The sequence below is a fragment of the Cryptotermes secundus genome, unplaced genomic scaffold (genome assembly GCF_002891405.2).
Source record: "Cryptotermes secundus unplaced genomic scaffold, Csec_1.0 scaffold447, whole genome shotgun sequence".
Taxonomy (NCBI): domain Eukaryota; kingdom Metazoa; phylum Arthropoda; class Insecta; order Blattodea; family Kalotermitidae; genus Cryptotermes; species Cryptotermes secundus.
Window position 1 is genome coordinate 439,089 of NW_019733325.1, and position 18,843 is coordinate 457,931.

The window sequence follows — 18,843 nt, forward strand, 5'->3', positions numbered from 1 at the left end:
ACTTAACTCAGACTGACGCCAGCTCACTAACAGTCGCGGGAGACCCCCAGCTAACACCACCTAGCAGTACAACTCATAACTACAAAGCATGCGCGCGCAACAGGTCGTTTCCGGTTATTTTTGGGTCCCCCTTCGTATGTATGAATTACTTCATTTTTTAAATTTTGGACAGGGTTTGATGGTGCATATAAATGCATATTTTGCCTGTTTTATGAATAAGCATCATATTTTCGAAGATCTCGATTTATACTGCATATTTCCTTTTTAAAACGTTTATCATATATATTTTTTAATTTTATGTTCAAAATTCAATCATGGTGGTGTGTATACAATTTTTCTTTTCCGTATTAGAATATGTTGCATGTTTCACTCAACATTTCATCATGATTCATGTTTCTGATGAAATACCCAGGACGGGACTTCCCCGATCCCTCTACTCGTAACTTGCCTCATCCACGTACCATCAAAGTGGCCGCGAAGAGATTAGTCGGAAGCGTTCACATGTAGCCGCTATCAACGTAATACAATTCAACCGATAAGGGACTTCACTTATTTATTTCTGAAGTCTCCATGAGGTTCGTTACGCTTCTTCATTTGAAGCTGGGGGCCATTCACATTAGTGGTGACTAGTCTGTAGTTAAGTCTGTTTAGCTTTCTGTAGTCGTGCCGAAAGTGAAAGTAAGTCAGAAAACTAAATTACAGCTGTATCAGCGGGAGTTTGAAGGAGAGATGTTAACTATTGATAACAAAATTCTTTATTGCCGAGCGTGTGAGAAAACAGTTGGTTGTGAAAAACGCTTTCAAGTGCTTCAGCATTTGAACACTAATATACACAAAGAGAATATTAAAATTAAATCCACAAAAAGTGCTCTTGTTCAATTGCTTAGTGAATTTTCTAATAGTTTTTCACAGTTTTCCTTTGATTAATGCGAAGCCCTTTTAGCGGCAGATATTCCGCTGTGGAAACTAACCAATCCTACTCTGAGAAACTTCAAAGAGAAGTATACACAGTGCAAAGTGCCGGATGAATCCACTGTGCACAAAAATTACGTGAAGCTGTGTTATGATCTTACAATTGAAAGCATTAGAGATAAGATTCAAGATAATTTTGTGTGGGTATCAATCAACGAAACACAAGATTGTGAGGGACAGTTTACTGCAAATTGTATAGTTGGATCCCTTAATCTGCCCCATATCTTCTTGCGTCAGAGCAATTTGAAACCACAAATAGCTCTGCAGTTTCTGAATTTTTTATCAATTCCACGAATTTACTATGGCCGAATGGCATTCAGTATGAGAGTGTATTGCTCTTTGTGACTGATGCTGCAAGTTATATGATGAAATCGGTGCTGCTCTTAACGTTATATTTCCAAATATGACACATGTGACTTGCCTTGCCCACGGGTTGTACCGTGTTGCAGAAATAATTTGTGCAGATTTTCTGCTTGTTAACAAGTTGGTGTCTTCTGTGAAGAAGGTATTTGTTAAAGCGCCATACAAAAAAGAATCCTTTAAAGCAGTAGCACCGAGCGTTCCAATTCCAGCAGAACCAATTTTAACGAGCTGGGGCACGTGGCTGTGTGCAGCGAGTTATTATACCGAACATTTAGAAGCAGTTAGGAATGTCGAGAATACATTTGATCCCAAAAGTGCAGCATCAATTCAAAATGCCCAAGATGTACTAAAAAATGCAGAACTAGAAACTAATCTTTCCTATATATCTGCTTACTCCTCTCATCTCTCATCTACCATTTCCTCACTGGAGGCAAGCAACAGCAATACTACTTTGTGTCAGTCGTTAAGTGTGTTCAAAACCACTGTTTCCAAACTGAATTCGGTTCCTGGAAGAGTTGGTGAAGTAGTAATGAAAAAGTACACAGCATTATTTAAAAAAATCCACGAATGAAATTTGTGAAACTGAAGAAATTTTAGCTGGTAAACGTACTGAACTGCCAAGTAAAAAATCACTAACAGTGGAGTAAATAGCGGCTTTTGTACATGCACCCCTATGTTCCTGTGAGGTGGAAAGAAGTTTTTCCCGCTATAAGGACATCTTACGAGACAACAGGAGGTGAATAACTATGGAAAACCTAAAACTTTTAGTAATTGTGAACTGCAATAGAAGAGAAGATGAGAGTTCAGAGACCTAAATGTGAATACCATTGGTTTTTTAAATTTGTAAAGAAATATGTTGGCTTTGTTGCATGATTTGTATTTAAGTATAGCTTTTTATTGCAAGTGAATCATTCAGTGATTACATAAAATGAACTTAAATATTGATTTTTTGGTCTTAAAATAATGTAAAATCAATTTTAATATTTGGTATAAATTTTTATGTGCACACTTTAGTGCATATTTTGGAAATTTTTCATGCATAAATGCATACATATTTAAGGGATTATTAGGGCATAAAAATCCGGTCCCTAGTTATCACTGGATGATGGCTGTTTATGGTTGAAACACATACTATGTAGTTAGAAATAAAAGAAAAGTATCATTCTCTGTGACAGCTAATCCCAAACTAAAAACATCTCATTATCACTTTGTTCTCAACACCCTCAACCTAGGAGTTCCCACCAAAGTGTTTGTGTGTGGATAAATAAATAAAATAAAATCCGTGTAACAGGCCATCGAGGCCCATACCACTATGAGGCGCTGAGGCTCCCAGATTTTCTAGACAATCAGCTCACACATGGCAGTGAGGTCAGCCTTACGTGCCCGCTGCCCTTTACCCCCAGGAAGATTCCTGCTACTCATTTCTGTTAGAGGCTCAGCCAACCCCAGGGCCACAGTGCAGCTGGAAGGATTAGGTCAAATGAAAAATCCACTAACTTCATTGGGAATCGAACCTATGTCCTTCCAGCTAGTAGCATAGTGCCTCAACCAGCTATGCTACCACTTGCCCCATGGTGTCTGGTACATCTCTGTTGTGACTTATAACAATATGATCAGGACAGAACATATTGTTTTTCTAGACACAAATTGCAATGAACGCATGGACAGGTTCGGGGATAATGGGATGAGTAGTGTGGTCCTCTGAAGCACAAGTGGGATGTCTTTAAAACTGGGGTCAGAACTAATGGTTACTTGCAGTGTCAGTACATTACTGAAACTCAGTTTATACTCAAAATTGCATTCATCACTTACGAATGTGTAAGACAATGAGGGTCTCAAATATCTTCAGTGATACAGTAAGGTAAAATGTATAGTTCTCCCTGTGCTTAATTAAACACTATGCCATGAAGACATGTGGGGAGTGGAGGTATAGTTCCACCATTCTTGAACTCGGCAACAGGTGGAAGTGAGGGGTCAGCTTCACGCCCCAGCTGCTTTACCTCTGGATAAAGACCCCAGTACTCACTGCACATGAGCCTGTGTGAGCTCCTTAGCCAGGACATGAATAACTTCATTTTTCACTTATCTTCTACTGTTTTCATGTGTTCTGTGGTAAATACATACACATACCACTTGATTCATCTCCAAAAGGCAGGAAGATTCTTGTCAGAGGCTGAGTCAACACCAGAGATACTGAGCAGCTGAAAAAAATCCAATGACCTCATTGGGAATCGAACCCAACCTTCTGGCTTCCAGCACAGAGCCTCAACAAACTATACTACCATGTGCCCCTTTCCAAAGTGGACTCACATATAGGAAACATGCAACGCTATAGATCTGTTTGCTTTCATCACTGTATTTTTTATATAATAGATGCGAACACGGTAAATTCATGCCTTCTCTAAATTAAATGTGCTCTCAATTTATTTGCCAATGTAATTCTGTGTCCTTCTGAAATAAGGAGACTATGTCATATTTTCTAATGATCTGTTTCCCTTATCTATGTTATGAATTTTTCCTGCATTCTGGGGATAAGACATGAACATACACTTACATTTTATCTGGACTGCATGAAAATAATCTGGCAAAATGAGTGACCATAAAAGATCTGATATCTGAAATCTGGTATATTATGCAGAAATTATGAGAATTCAGGAATCAATTAGTTGTGCATAACCCAGGATATGTATAGTAAAATTAAATGTCTCCTGCTGCTATGAGTGACCAACAACTCAGTGAATAGGCACATTCAAATTAGCTGCTCATACAGCATGAGAATACTACAAATTTACATGACATACTAAAGGGATAAACAGCTATATAAACGCAACAAATACAAAGAATCATGGTACATGGCGGTTCATGGCAGTGTGACAAAACCAACTGGAAATAGACTGCAACTAAATGATTTATGACAAGTGGAAATTTAAACCTTAAAATAAACACAGAGAAGACTTATGAAATTTAATATAGTTACAAAAATATTTCAGAAGATAATGGGAAAGATTCATTTTGACTATTTGGGAATCCCTGTTTTACATATTGGGAAAGTGTAAGATGAGGTAATAATGAATTAGAAGCAAATTTAATTGCAAAGACACGCCTGATGATGCTAACACGATGACCAAAACACAATATACATACTTAGTAGTGTGAATGGTTAAATAAAGACCATACAGTTTCAGAACAACACTAGAAGTGTTACACAGTGACTAACAGTACCAGTTACATATTTAAATATGTGAATATTTTATAAAGAAATAGGCCCAAACATGATTGGGATACCTATGGGAGTCAGGGGGGAAGGGCTGTTGTGACAGAATGCCAAAGGCAACCAAAATGAGTCATGAATTAATATGAAAAAGTACAGAAAGAAAGAAGGAAATAAAGACAATGGCACATGTGAAGATAAATATAGAAGAAACAGTTCTGTAAAGCCAAGAGAGTAGAAAAAAAAACCTTGTAAAGGGATGACCTAAAGGTAAAAATGTAAGAGGTGAAGTTGTCCCTGTGCTTAATTAATTAAGCATCACACCATGATGACACATGTTGGGGAGTGAAGGTACAGCTCCACCACTCTTGACCTCACAACTAGATGGAGGTGAATGATCAGCTTCATACCCCCACTGCTTTACCCCTCATGGAAAGAGCTCCCTGTACTCATTGGACAGGAGGCTGGGAGGGCCCCAAAGCTGGTCTGGATGATTTAGAGTAAAGAAAAATCTCTTGCCCCTACCAGGAATCAAACCCTGGCCAGCCAGCCTGTGGCCTGTCACTATATCAAGTGAGCTATCACAGCCACAACAGGGCTTGAGGTGGGGTGGGATGGTATCCCGGTTCTTTTCTAAATGGCTTAAAAGCATCCCGTTATTTCTTTGGCAGTAAATGCAATGTACAATACCCAGGGCTTGAGGTGGGGCGGGATGGCATCCCGATTCTATTTTCATTCCACCTCAAGCACTGGGTGCTGATAATCACCATGTCATTACCACATAAAAGCAAATGTGAGGATAAGAAAGAGCGGTTATCATATATGTTTACCTCCACTGCCTGTGGTTGTCCTGATGATCCCTGTCATATTAAATAAACATTCAAAGTGTGCTGTAACTCTTGAAACCAAACATAGTGGCTGTACATGCTGATCAGGTACAAAAACATATTCTGCAGATAATTCCACATAAAAATGTTCACAACACAATTCAGATTTTCAAATGACCTTGTTAGATATACCTCCGTCGCCTGCACATATCTCCTTCTTGCTGTAGTGATAGCAAGACACTTACCTCTAACCAGATGGCAACAGCGTACTACATGCGTGTGTGGATGGTCGATAGCCACATCAAAGCCTAGTGTTTGCAGCAACACATTCTCGTTGAACACCAGGTCTTGTGCTTGCTCCAGGTATTTCTGTATGACATTATCCAAATTCAGTAACAGATTCTACGACATTCCACAAGTTCTGAGATTGCATTAAGTACAATGGGCCACTGCTGGGGATGAGGAAAATTTCAGTAAACTTCCAACTCTTCATACTTTTTACAGATTTATGGCCAAATGTCATACAAATCGTGAACACATTACAACAGAAGCTTCAGAATATCTGCTTACCTACCTCCACCCAATCATTCATTCATTCACCAAATTAAAAAAAAACACACACACACATTTCACATAAAAAGTTACAAGTTTTAATGGGACAGACTTTTCATAATAAGAACACCGAATCACTTTGAGAAATACTGTCAGCATTATTTAGGTTTAAATAATACATATGTGGATGATAGATATATACATCTTTATTTTTCAGTTCCTGAAGAATGGAGCTGAGAACAGCACAGCTGTATAAAGGAACAAGTTTTCAAGGCTGCTATAGTGAAATGATGTCCTGCATAAGGACATGTCACAGCATTTGCATATGCATATTTTCTGAGTCAACATGTGTAAGTTGGGACAGCAGACACGCATGGTAATGCCCATCTCAACTGCCAAATGAGAAAAATAACTGGACTAGTTACACGAGAATAAACTGGAGAAAAATACAACAAATATTTATGAACTGCAACATCCTTTCTAATACTGAAATGAAATTCTGAATCTGTAGTTATCTTTATAGTTATGAACAGGAATGAAAAAGCGTATTTTAGCTAAAGTATTATATTCAGAAAGTCCACAGTTTGAATTTTGGCTCAGTCCCTTCAGGCAAATGCTGGGATAGTACCTTAAACTAGACTATGACCGTCTCCATCCACTCCTGTTCCAATTCATTACTCATGACCATCCAATCATTCTATGCTATTTAGTCAGATTTACTGCCATAAAACTAAAGGCAAGCTAAAGGTATAAAGTTCTCCCCATGCTTAATTAATAAGGCACCACACTATGAAGATGTATGGGCAAGTTAAGGTATAGCTCCATCATTCTTGGCCTAGCACTAAATGCAGGTGTGGTCAGCTCCATGACCCAGCTGCTTTACCCCCAGGGAAACAAGTCTCCCAATACCCATTGGACAGGAGGCTGGTGATCCCCAGAACCATTCTGGAGAAGAGAAATTGTCTTGCCCCTGTCAGAAATCAAGCCCTGGCCATGAAGCCCATAGCTGTACCACCTGAGCTGTCCTAGCTATTTACTGTCATAAAAAATAAAATAAAATAAATAATAATAATAAAAAAACAACAACTGTAGCCTGTATTCCGCAAGTGAAATACACCAACCGAGCAACCGCTGCTTGTCGGTGAAGTGAGTGCCAACTTTATTTCCTCGAAATACCTCCTCAATTATCCTCATGAGGCTGAGTGGACCCTGTTCCAGACCCACTACTTCTCAGAAAATCTGGTAGCGCCGGGAATCGAACCCGGACTGTAGTCAGGAACTCTGACCACTAGACCACAGAGGCAGCCTCTGTCATTAAACTATAAACAAAAAATAAATAGAAGTGAAACAACTCCTGGGATCCAAATCCAGGTAAATGGTTGGGCAGGACATCATACCAGACCATAACTGCTTCTTTACATCCCGAGCCATTCACAGAATCATTAAATAAATCACAAATAAGAAATAAACTAATTAAAAATTAAACTTCTGAAACCAAAATTCTGATCAATTATTTCCACCAACACATGCTGACCAATACAAAAATAGTGTGGTGTATTTAACACTATGCAAGAATCATTGAGGGACAGAAATCTGTAACCACGGCAATTACACAACAATAAGGAAAGCAGTGTTTTCTCTGTGCCGTGCTGTGCCAAGCCACACTGTGCTTGTTGCTATGCAGCACTGTGGTAAACACAGCTCAACAGCAGCTAAGTGAAGCGTTGCTGAGCAACGCCTCTGTAGACGTAACAATAATGCAACAGTGGAGCAAGCAGCATTTTCTGTTTGTCTGATTGAGAGTTTATAGGAGAGATTGGAATTCCTAAGAAGTAAAAGAGTTGAAGAGATTGGGAGACAGAGGTTTTGACGAGTAAGCTGATTCGAGTACACGGTGACACAGGTCGTTGATTCATTAGTTCAACTGTTCGTCCACTGCTTGTGTGTGTGAGATTGTGAGTCAAGATTATTGGCAATTAGGTGTGAGTTCACATCGGCTGTAGCTGAACAGTGAAGAGAGTAGTCTGCAACATTGGATTACTATTTATATTCATTGTTGACAGTGGTTCTTTGAAAACTGAAGTGAGTGAAGACGAGACAAGAACAGTGGTGCCAAATATGGCTGCCATCCCAGTGCCGGGATACGGGGCACACTGAACCAAGAAGTGTCAGACGCTAAAATCACAGTACCAGCAGCTGGTAGCTGAGTTCCCCGAAGCAGACGCACAGCTGAAACAGCTCCTTCAAGTACTCCACGACATTGAGGACGTGGCAGGGTACACTCCAGCTTTTGTGGGTGACAGTGAACAGCGGTCATCTATCGTCAGTGAGACGGACAAAAGCGGCCAGAACTACTGCCAGGTCCTAACAGGGAAGACCCTGTTTAGTGCCCTGTATGGCACATACACAGTCGCCTTACAGGAGTTAAAGGCGGTGCTGAAGGCGAGCAGTCAAACTGCTCAATCTGAGAAAGCTAAGTCCTCTTCAACCCAGGAGGACGGTTTCAAAGAAGTCTGGCGGCGCAAGCGGCATGGTACCAATGAGGCCGCCCCGGCCTCAAAGATAAAAGTGGCAGCTTCTGAAATCACGCCCCCTAAAGAGGTTGCCACCCTCAACTTCTTTGCCCCCATGAAAACATTAATGGAGACTGACAGCACTAGTGCAGAGGCCGCCACACCCAAGGAGGAAGTCTCTGGCAAAAGCAGGTAGGCCACCTCCAATAATATTGACATCATTCACGAATCTCATATAGTTGCAAAAGAAACTGAAAAACGTGGTCAAGGAGGACTTCGAGTTCTGTAGCACAAGAAATGGAACCAGAGTCGTTACGAAAGGCATTGCAGATTTCGAAGCCATCAAGTCTCATTTCACCAACAATAACCTAGCCTATTATTCCTTCTTCCCCATATCCCACAATATTTCAGAAGGTCTGGAAAACCTGGGCTTCGATCTTGCTAGCGTCAAGCAAATGACAACAACCCGACGATCCCAACCTGAAGAAGCAACAACCAGGAACCTTCCCTTGTTCCTGATAACCTTGCCATGGACAGCAAAATCACAGGAAATATTCAATCTGCCAAGCCTTTGCCACATATCAATCAAGGTGGAGATGTACAGAGCTCAGACTGGACTTACGCAATGTCATAACTGTCAACAATTTGGCCATGTCTGGGCTAACTGTACTCAACCTCCATGCTGTTTGTGGTGCAGAGGCGGCCACCTGCATAAGGAATGCACAGAGAAGGGAAACGCTGCTTCCACCCCAACATGCTGCAACTGCTGGGTTGGCAGAGGGAGACAAGCCACATCCAGCCAACTATCGGGGTTGCAGATACGTCAGGGAAGAGCTGCAAAAAAGGAAGGTGAAGAGAACACCGAAAACTGCTATGGAGAGGGTGTTCTGATCGAACCTCGTCACCTCAGGTGTGTCCTTCATGGCGGCACCAACGCAGAACAACAGCGACCACAGCCAAACCCCATTCCAGTAACAAAACAACAAAATGTTCCAGCCCCTGCACTGCAGAAAGAAACAGGTCAGTCAGTTCAGGATCCTCATGCAAACAGTCAATCTCTCGACAATATGTCGAGAGTTGTGACCGCAGTACAGCAGATCATGACAGAGTTCAACGGTGCAGTGTCTGAAGAGGACAAAATAACGGCCATTACAAAAACTGTATTAAATCTCATGAAACAAAATGGCCACTAGAGTTCATAGGCCACTCAAAATCATAGCATTTTATGCAAATGGCATTTGGAGGCAGCGCTATGAGCTCAGTAAACAGCTGCAAGACCTACGCGTAGATGTGGTCCTGTTTTCAGAGACACATCTGAAACCTCATGAGATTCTTTCTTCCAAATTACCACATTTGTACAACTGACCACCACTCAGGCAGAAAAGGCGGAACTACCGTTGCAGTTAGAAAAGGCATCCCCCATAACCATGTAGACCTACCACTCCTTGTTTCTGTAGAAGCAACAGGGGTCTGCATACCAATTGGTAACAGTGAAGTACTGCTTGCAGCTGTTTATAAATCCCCAGGCAGGGCCTGGAGTGATGCTGACATCACTGAGTTCTTAAGCTATAGACGTAAGTCTATTTTGACAGGTGACTTGAATGCTAAGTACCCATTTTGGAATAGCAGAGTTTCAAACCCCTAAGACGAGAAACTCATGAATTTATTTGATATGAGTGATTTCAAAATCTCAGCACCACAGTGCCCCACTCATTATTCCCCTACTGGAAATGGTGAAGTGCTGGATATTGTGGTCCACAAAAATAGCAGAATGTCAGATGTCATCGTCTATGATATTTTGGATTCAGATCACCTACCAATAGTATTCCACATACTGGATCATGTTAAAATTAGGAACCTTTCAGAACCTATTGAAAAATTCACAGATTGGGAGTGCTTTTCAAAGCCTCACCTCTGAGTTAATATCACCTAAAATAGAAATTAAGTCTGGGGGTAGAAGCCAATAAAGTGGCGCGCTACTTTGCAGCCTCTATTGCTTTGGCATATAGGTTGTCCACAAGAAAAGTTACACTTTCGGATATAAACAACGATCTTCCTGGTCTAGATTGCCTGTTAAAACATAAGCAGAGGCTACAAAAATTGTGGCAAGAAACCAGGGATCCAACGTGGACAGCAATAAATTGGGTCACAAAATCAATTAGGCAATTCATGGTGCTGCAGGCCTTAAATTTCAGCCATTCAAAAAAGACAACGTAATTGCTGATTGTTTGGTAATTCAGTTCCCACCGCACAATCTATGTGATGATAACCATGAATGGCGGTGGAGGCCAGAGTTCAAGCTCTGTTCGAAACCGTAGACAAACTCCCTCAAAGGATCAGACCATGTGACATACTAAAATTGATAAATTCCTTGAAATTGAGAAAGGCCTGTGAAATTGACGGCATCCCAAATGAATGCCTGAGGCAACTTCAAAGGCAACCAATGGTTCACTAACTCATTTATTTAATCACTGTCTTTGGCTCTCTCATTTTCCAAATAATTGGAAGGAAGCAAAAGTAATAACTTTACCTAAACCCACTATAGACCCGAAGTTCCTGAAAAATTTATGTCCGATCAGCCTCCTGTCCACAACAGGAAAACTATTCGAAAAAGTAATTTTGAAATTAATACAAAAACATATTGAAGAAAGAGGCCTATTCAACGCAAGTCAGTTTGGTTTTCGTGCACGTCACAGCATGACATTGCAATGTATGAGGCTGGCGGACAACGTGACCCTTAATTTCAACAATGAAATGTCTAAGGCTGCAGTGTTCTTGGACATCGAACAGGCCTTTGATACCACGTGGCATCCAGGCTTGCTGTTTGAATTATCAAAATTGGAATTCCCCAACTCTTTGACCAAGCTTATTGGGTCCTTTCTCTCTAAACGTAAANTGGGTTTCGGCTGAAGGCAAAATGTCAACCCTAAGGGAAATGCAAGCAGGGGTGCCACAATGTTCAGTCCTTTCTCCTACTCTTTTCAATTTGTAAATAAATGATGCCCCCCAAACACATGGTGTTCACCTGGCCATCTTTGTGCACGACACCTGTCTGTATGCAACAGATAGCAAGGAGGGTTTTATTGTTAGAAAGCTCCAGCGCAGTCTCAGCTCAATGGAGACCTGATGTGAGCGCTGGAATATTAAAATTAATGAAGATAAGACTCAGGGGGTCTACTTCTCTCGTAGTCGTCGACCGCCTGAGTCTTGTCTCACTCTAAAGGGACGAAATATTCCATTCGTAAATAGTGCAAAATATCTAGGTGTAATCTTCGATAAGAGAGTGACATGGAGATTACACATAGAAATGATCGAAGCCAAGGCCTTCAGAACATTCATTAGAGTATATTCCTTATTCAAAAGTGAGCGATTGAGTGCTAACATTAAACTGATCCTCCACAAAGCTCTTATTAGATCCATAATGACTTATGCTAGTCCCGCCTGAGAATTCGCGGCAGACACTCATCTAGGGAAATTGCAGCGCCTGCAAAACAAGGTTCTCTGCACCAGTGGCAATTTTCCAAGGCTCACACCAGTCCGTGATTTGCACATGGCATTCAAAATCCTGTATGTATATGAGTATATAAGAGAACTATGCAGGAAACAAGCAGAAGTCATACAAAATCATGAAAATGAGAATGTTCGCAACATCGGACAAGGCAAAGCACGACACAGAAAATATAAGAGGCTTAAACTTGGCGGCGGTCAGGCGTACGACCGTTCAAGTGACTAGACTGCCGTGGTAGTGAATACTACTAGAAATAGGGCATAATCTGCTGTACTGAGCCTGGATTGACAGAGGCCTTTAATATATTGTACATAGAAATAGGAATTAAGATTAAATTTGTAAATATATGCAAATACTGACAATGGACTTACTGATACAGACAATGACTGACAAATGACAGACCCGACCTCTCGTCAGATAGGGCACCCCAAATGGACAGGACAGTAACTTTCATATAAGGGAGAAGAAGAAGAAGTGGCCATGAGCCCCATCCGGGGCTCGACTCCAAGACAGACAGATTGACTGACCGTCAGTTGCAATGTGACTTGGACTTGGACTAAGAAGTAAATTAGTTTTCAGTCAGTGTTTGGTGTAAGACAGCCACGGGAGGAACAAGACCTGAACCATGTGATTTTAGGTTTTATGAGTGTAATAGTCACAGTCAGTGATAGTGATTGATAGCTGAGAAGTCAGCCAGTAAAGACTTATTGTGTGACTTCAAGACCTTTTGTGTGCTAGAGTGCAGTGAGATTAGGAGTGTGTAATTCAGTGAGACTTGTATAGCTTCCATGTTATAAATACATTAACCTCTAATGTACAGACTTTTAAACTGAAAGCAGCCTGAATTTAAATAACCCTAATTAATTGTCATTGCAAACTTTCAGAAAAAAATGCATATTTTCCATTTTATGCAACATAGAAATATGAACTAAAAAGAATCTGAAAGACAATAAAATTTTCTACATATGCATAAAAGAGCAAGTTTTACAAATGAAAATTAACTGTGATTATTCTGTCATGAAATGCAAAATATAATCTTTATTATATATGTTATGAAATTCCAAAGGACTTACCCACTGATTTTCTTCAACCTTGAATCATGGTGATATTGTAAATATAATCACACTATATACAATAATATTTTGTTCAGACTGTACGCGAGTTTGAACTGTGTCACTTCACAGTTTACGATAATTCACACTCCGACGCGCGTCTCTTCTCGAAGCAGTCCACCACACATAGTGCAACATCACACTTTTTACAGTAGTAGAGCGTGCTTCTGTGCTTCTTATTCTGAGAACAAATACGATGTCTTTGTTTTACTTTGGTTGGCAAGTGTTGTGAATTTTTCACCTCCAGTCGACGCAGTTGGGCCCCAGATGAACTTGGCCTCCCCCGAGAAACGCCACTGACCGTGATATTTGCCTCATGCAACTGAAGAATCAAATCCCGCACCAATATTTCGCGGAACTTTTTGTGTGTCATTTTTCCACCACATGACTTGTGTAATAGATATGCATTTAGAATAGTCATATCTTGAAGGTGGAATAACAATTTCTTTGTCCACTTCCATGTCTTCCTAGCAATGCCATAACTGTTTACCATCCTGTCAGATTTATCAACAAAGCCCATGTGTGCACTGTAGTCTTCAATTACATGGGGTTTGACAGCATGGCCAGATTCATCTCAGAAGTTGCCTTCCAATGGAGGGGGGTGCAAATTCATCAGAACATACACATCACGCTTGTCTTTCCAATGAGCAACACTCAGATGCCCTTTGACTCTTGTAACAACATCCCATTTTTTTTTTCAATTTCATTGACTTGGGCCGAATATCTTGTGACATTCCACGCCTATCATTGTGAACGGTGCCACATGAATTTATTTTCCTGTCTAAAAGATCGTAAAATAAAGCAGGAGAACTGAAATAATTGTCCATGTAAATTTTGTGTCCCAAGCCTTCTACTCTTTGAATTACCTGGAGAACAATGCCATGTGTTGATGTAAATTCTTCTGTCTCAAGTTGCCTTTGTTTGCCCAAATAAACTGTCATGTCATAAGTATACCCAAAAAAATCGCAAAGCTTGTAAATTTTTATACCAAATCTTTTGCGTGTCTTTGGAATATACTGATGAAAAATCACTCTTCCTTTGAAGAACACTATGACTTCATCAACAGCAAGACGTTCTGCTGGATTGTAAAGTTCACAAAATTTGTTATTGAGATTGTCAAAAATTTTTCTAATTTTCCAGAGCCTATCATACTCTGGGTCATATCGATTTGGAGGAGCTTCATTATTTTCAAAATGTAGGAATCTCAAAATATGGAAGAAACGGTCTTGTACCATGGTGTTACGGTAGAATGGAGTGTAGTATTGCTCATCTCTTGACCAATAATCTTTGAGGGTGTCCCATTGATTGTGGCCCATTTGAATAATTATTGCCAAAAAGTTATATATCTCTTCAATTGTAACGTCAGGCGGTTGAACAGAAAGGCCTGCAGCATCTTGGCATGCCAAAAATTGGTGGAAATATCTGTTGGTTTCTTGTAACAAGATGTGGAATATTTGTTGGAAAAACAGAATAAAAATGGAAAAAGGAGAGGACTGTGCATTTATATTGGGAGCAGCTGATCTGTTGATTCCACTCAGAGGACCAGTGAAGTCTAGAACCTTTGGCGAATCCCCGGGTCTTCTATCACGAAACCTAATTTCCGGTTCCTCTGCCTCGTTGTCTGATGATGACGACGACAACATATTTGCCCAAGGTTGAATGAACTCACTGATATCTTCTAACTCTTCATCAGATTCCTCTTCCATCAATATGTCCTCCAGTTCTTCGGCATCGAGAAGTTTGGAATATTGGGCACGTTTTTGAGGTTCCATCTTGGGAGGGGGGGGGTTCCAGCAAAATCGAATAAATTATGTTGATTGACAAAGACTCGCAGAATAGTGATGCAAAGTAACTGTAATAGTATGGTACAATAGGCCAGAAGTGGCAGCAGTACAAGGGACTTAGTCCCACCCCACTAGCAATAAAAAATAATAATTGTAATAGTAGTCGAAAAGGTGCCAGTTCGACTCTGATACGGGAAGTCACAGTGATGAAGATGCCTTTTACTCACAAAGTAATACTGGTTCAGTGGGTTTATACCTCTTCCAAGACACAAAATAATATAAGAACAAATATATGACAGTCTGACACTAACTTTTTAAGTGAAAAAGAAATATTACACAATCCAACACTGACTTCCTAGCTGATAACTCGGCACTGAAAACCAATCCTTGAATACCTCACAATTCCTTGAAAGCTCTGAAGCACTGATCTGCAAGCACCGACGAATATTACCTCTTCAGTTCTCAGAACAAAGCTGGGCTATATTTGGCTGACCAGGTCATAAACAGAAATATATAAACATAAATAGTTAAGAAACCAGGACCGAGATAAACGATTTCTTTGTTCAGAGCTAAGGAATGAACCACTGACATGACCTCGCCTAGGTCTGTTTTGGTTTCAAACCCAAGGTCAAACTGTCAGCACTCCCAAAGAGTGCACGTGTCCTGCGTCACATATATCTGCCATTCGGCTAACTCTGGTTGCTGCTTGCGTCATATATATATGTGTCATTCGGACGTTAAAGGTTTAAACTACCACAGATTGACTGAGAAGATTAGAGTGTAGTGAGTGTAAATGGTGTAAATCTGCAATAGTTTAACAATTAAGTGGAGTTACGATTAGTGAAGATCTAATAAATCCAATTACCAATCCGAACCCCATCTCCAATCACCCAAAAATGTTACAATAGCTACTAACATTCACTAACCTCTGACTTTGTGTCAAGAGAAGGCTGGTCTCTGTTCAGGCACATGTGTGCTACCTTTATCACGTGTTCCAATTTCCTTGGCTGCTCTTCCACTTTGGCAGCTAAGAAGAGAGCTGCTGCTGCCATCGCATTGCGATGAAACTGGGTGAATGAGTGGAACACGTAGAATCGATGCATGTACACAATTGCTGTATTGATACATAGTTGTGTACTGAACAACAAGTTAAGGAAAAACAATGCAACTGAATCCCACAACACAAGTGATTAATTCACACATTCTATCACACTAGCAACAAAAAGAAACATACAAAACTCAAATTCAAGTACATCTCACCAACAATACATCCTCATATAAAAAACATAAAGGTAAGCTATCACTGTAGCAGGCCATGAAGGCCCATAGGGTTATGAGATATCTAGGCACCTAAATTTTCTCTAGAGAATTGGCTCACAGATGATGGTAAGGTTGTCAGCCTTATGCGCCCACCACCCTTTACCCCTAGGAAAATTCCTGGTACTCATTTCTCTTAGAGGCTGGGTCAACCCCAGGGCCACAATGTGGCTGACAGACACCAAATGCAAATCTCAGTCTTTTCACATAATACACCACTCAGAACTGTACTGCATAAAAACTTATTACATGTAAAAGTTTCAGAGATAAAAAAATAGAGGTTGTAATTGACCGGAATGACATTCCATACATCCTGTCACATAAGAGCAGACTCATTACACTGATACACAGATCTGGTTCATGACACTACCAAAATGATAAAAAAATCATTACCATATCAGTCTATATTAAAATACAAAGAATATGTGCTTTGGTACAATGCTCTCAATGTGAATAAGGTTTTAAAATTCTACCTGTCTCCCTTTTATTTCTAACAAAGAATATCTTGTCATCAGTAAGCTCTCCATGTTAAATTTCATGCTGCAGAACAAATAACAGGAAAAAAGTCTGTTATACTAAGAAGAGTTAACCAAAGCAACAAACACACTGTTCTGTATTCCGTGTGAAGTTATTATAGGTGCACTTTTATGGGAATTTCTTCACTGCAATCAGTGAATGGTATTATTTAGGGATAAAAATATTGTGACATGTCTAACTGTTGCTGGGCAACGGGAGGTAGAACGAGTTACCACGAAGACAGACCCTTGATAAACGGTCGGTTGCCAAGTTACGCAACAGTAAGGAAAGTGGTGTTTGGCCGTGCTGAGCCAAAGAGCACTGGTTGCTATGCAGCATTGCCCAGCAACGCCTTTGTAAAAACAGCGTCATGCAACATGGGACCCTGTGCGGCAACTGTTGCTAGGCAATCGGTAAACACGACGTCATGCAACAGTGAAAGCTAACATGTAACTGTTTTCTGTGTTGTCAGTGCGAAGCTACATAAGAGGAGTATTCGTCAGTGAGAGGGAGGAACCAGTCAGTTGCAGTCTAACATTCACCGGAGTGAATGGAAGCAGGAGAAGTAAGTGTGATACTGCAGATGGCAGTAGTTGTGAAACTGTAAATAGTGTAAGGGCGAATGTGCACTACATTTGCTAGATCCAGAACGGTGTGAAGTTATTTGTCGCGCGTTATACACCCAACACGTGACAATTTGGTGTCAGTAGTGTCTACAAACTTAAACATGCCTCAATCTAGAAAGAATTATTAAATTAAGTACATCGAGAGTTATCCCGCCAAAAAAAAAAAAAAAAAAAAAAAGGAAGCGCGAGAGAAGCAAGATATGCAGTGAATAATTGAAATGCTGGCAAAGGCAGAGGCCGATAAGAAGGCCGACAAGGAAGAAAGGAAGGTCGAAAAGGAAGAAATGGAGGCAAATAGGAGGAAAGACAGAGACGAAATTAGACCCAACCTAGCTAAGACAGAGGCCGGCCATAAAGAGATGCTGTCCTGATTGGAGGCTGACAGACAGGCTGAGCAAAGAGAACTGAAAGAAATGATGGATACCAACCACAACGAGATGGTGGCCGAAATCAAACCCGAAATGGACACAGACACGATGGCCTGCCAAGAGATGGAGGCATGTCTAGTAGAAGAAGAGCCAACCTCAGTGGACAGGAATCCTGAGGTGGCTCAACAATGAGAAGTCCCCATAAAGCATGCTGAAGTAATGCTGGTTGGAGAACCGAAGAAGGAAAGGCGTAGGGACCGAAACCAGTGGAAAATGAAGAAACGGACCCAGGAAAAGGATGGGTGCCAAAGAAGACTAGCCGTCGCTCGCAGAGGGACAAGCTGCCATGTGGAAGTGGCACTGCAGAAGAAAACCAGCAGGAAGGTGTCCCGCCGTGCAACAGTGGCATGGCGTAAGAGGAACACCTTCAGGAAATCTACGACCCAAGGAAAGTGTGGACAGCAGCACGAATTGGCTGCCGACAGAAATATGACTAGCCATGCAGGTGTGACACAGTGCAAGGGAGATTTCATAAAGAAATATTCAACCAGGGTCAATGCTGAACAAGAAACCTGGAAAGGAAGAACGGGAATAAAGAACATAGGCAGCCAGAAGAAAAAGGTGCCAACCAAGGACGCCATCGAAGGGTGTAGATCAGGACAGCGATCACACCTAGGACGGACAAGCACTCATAAGAAGACCTTCTACGAGATTGTCAGCATGAAGATCGTTAAGCAAATAGTTGGATCTTCTGTCAGTCTAAGCAAGGACCGGACCTTGTGGAGGGGTTGCCCCCTCCGAAATGGAAAAAATGGAATAGAGCATGGTGGAGGAACCAGTAACACAGAAGCACCGGCCTCCCCAGCTAGAACGAGTGAATGAGCGATGAATGAATGTGAGGGACGAATGTGAAACAACTGGATCTCCTGACAAGTTAACAGGAAACTGTGTAAGATTTGAGGCTTTCACAGCGGTGACTATGAAGAAAGCAGTCTTCTGGGATTTGGCACCGTGTATATGTGGTGTTAACCGACGTTTCGGAGGAACGTATCGCCTCCATCTTCAGGGTAGAAGAAAAAATATAAGAAATCTGCAAGCGAAGGCAATTGAGATTGAACTGCAGCCAGAAAATATGAACAGAGAGGGGGGGTTTTGTCTCAGCAAGTCTTGGAAA

The 18,843-nt window shown here is 41.0% G+C and overlaps 1 protein-coding gene across 3 annotated transcripts in view; it reads right to left on the reverse strand.

The window, feature by feature from the left end:
• The window catches only part of LOC111867975 (cyclin-T), a 61,373-nt gene that overhangs the window by 38,879 nt on the left and 3,651 nt on the right, over nt 1–18,843 (reverse strand). For 2 of the 3 annotated variants that reach the window (XM_023858240.2, XM_023858239.2), the window contains 2 exons: nt 15,769–15,979; nt 5,619–5,742 (listed from right to left, as the gene is read on the reverse strand). In XM_023858240.2, the coding sequence (XP_023714008.1) occupies nt 5,619–5,742; nt 15,769–15,979 (335 nt within the window). Of the gene's footprint in view, nt 1–5,618; nt 5,743–15,768; nt 15,980–18,843 lie in introns of those variants that run through there. The other variant, XM_023858241.2, reaches the window with a different exon arrangement.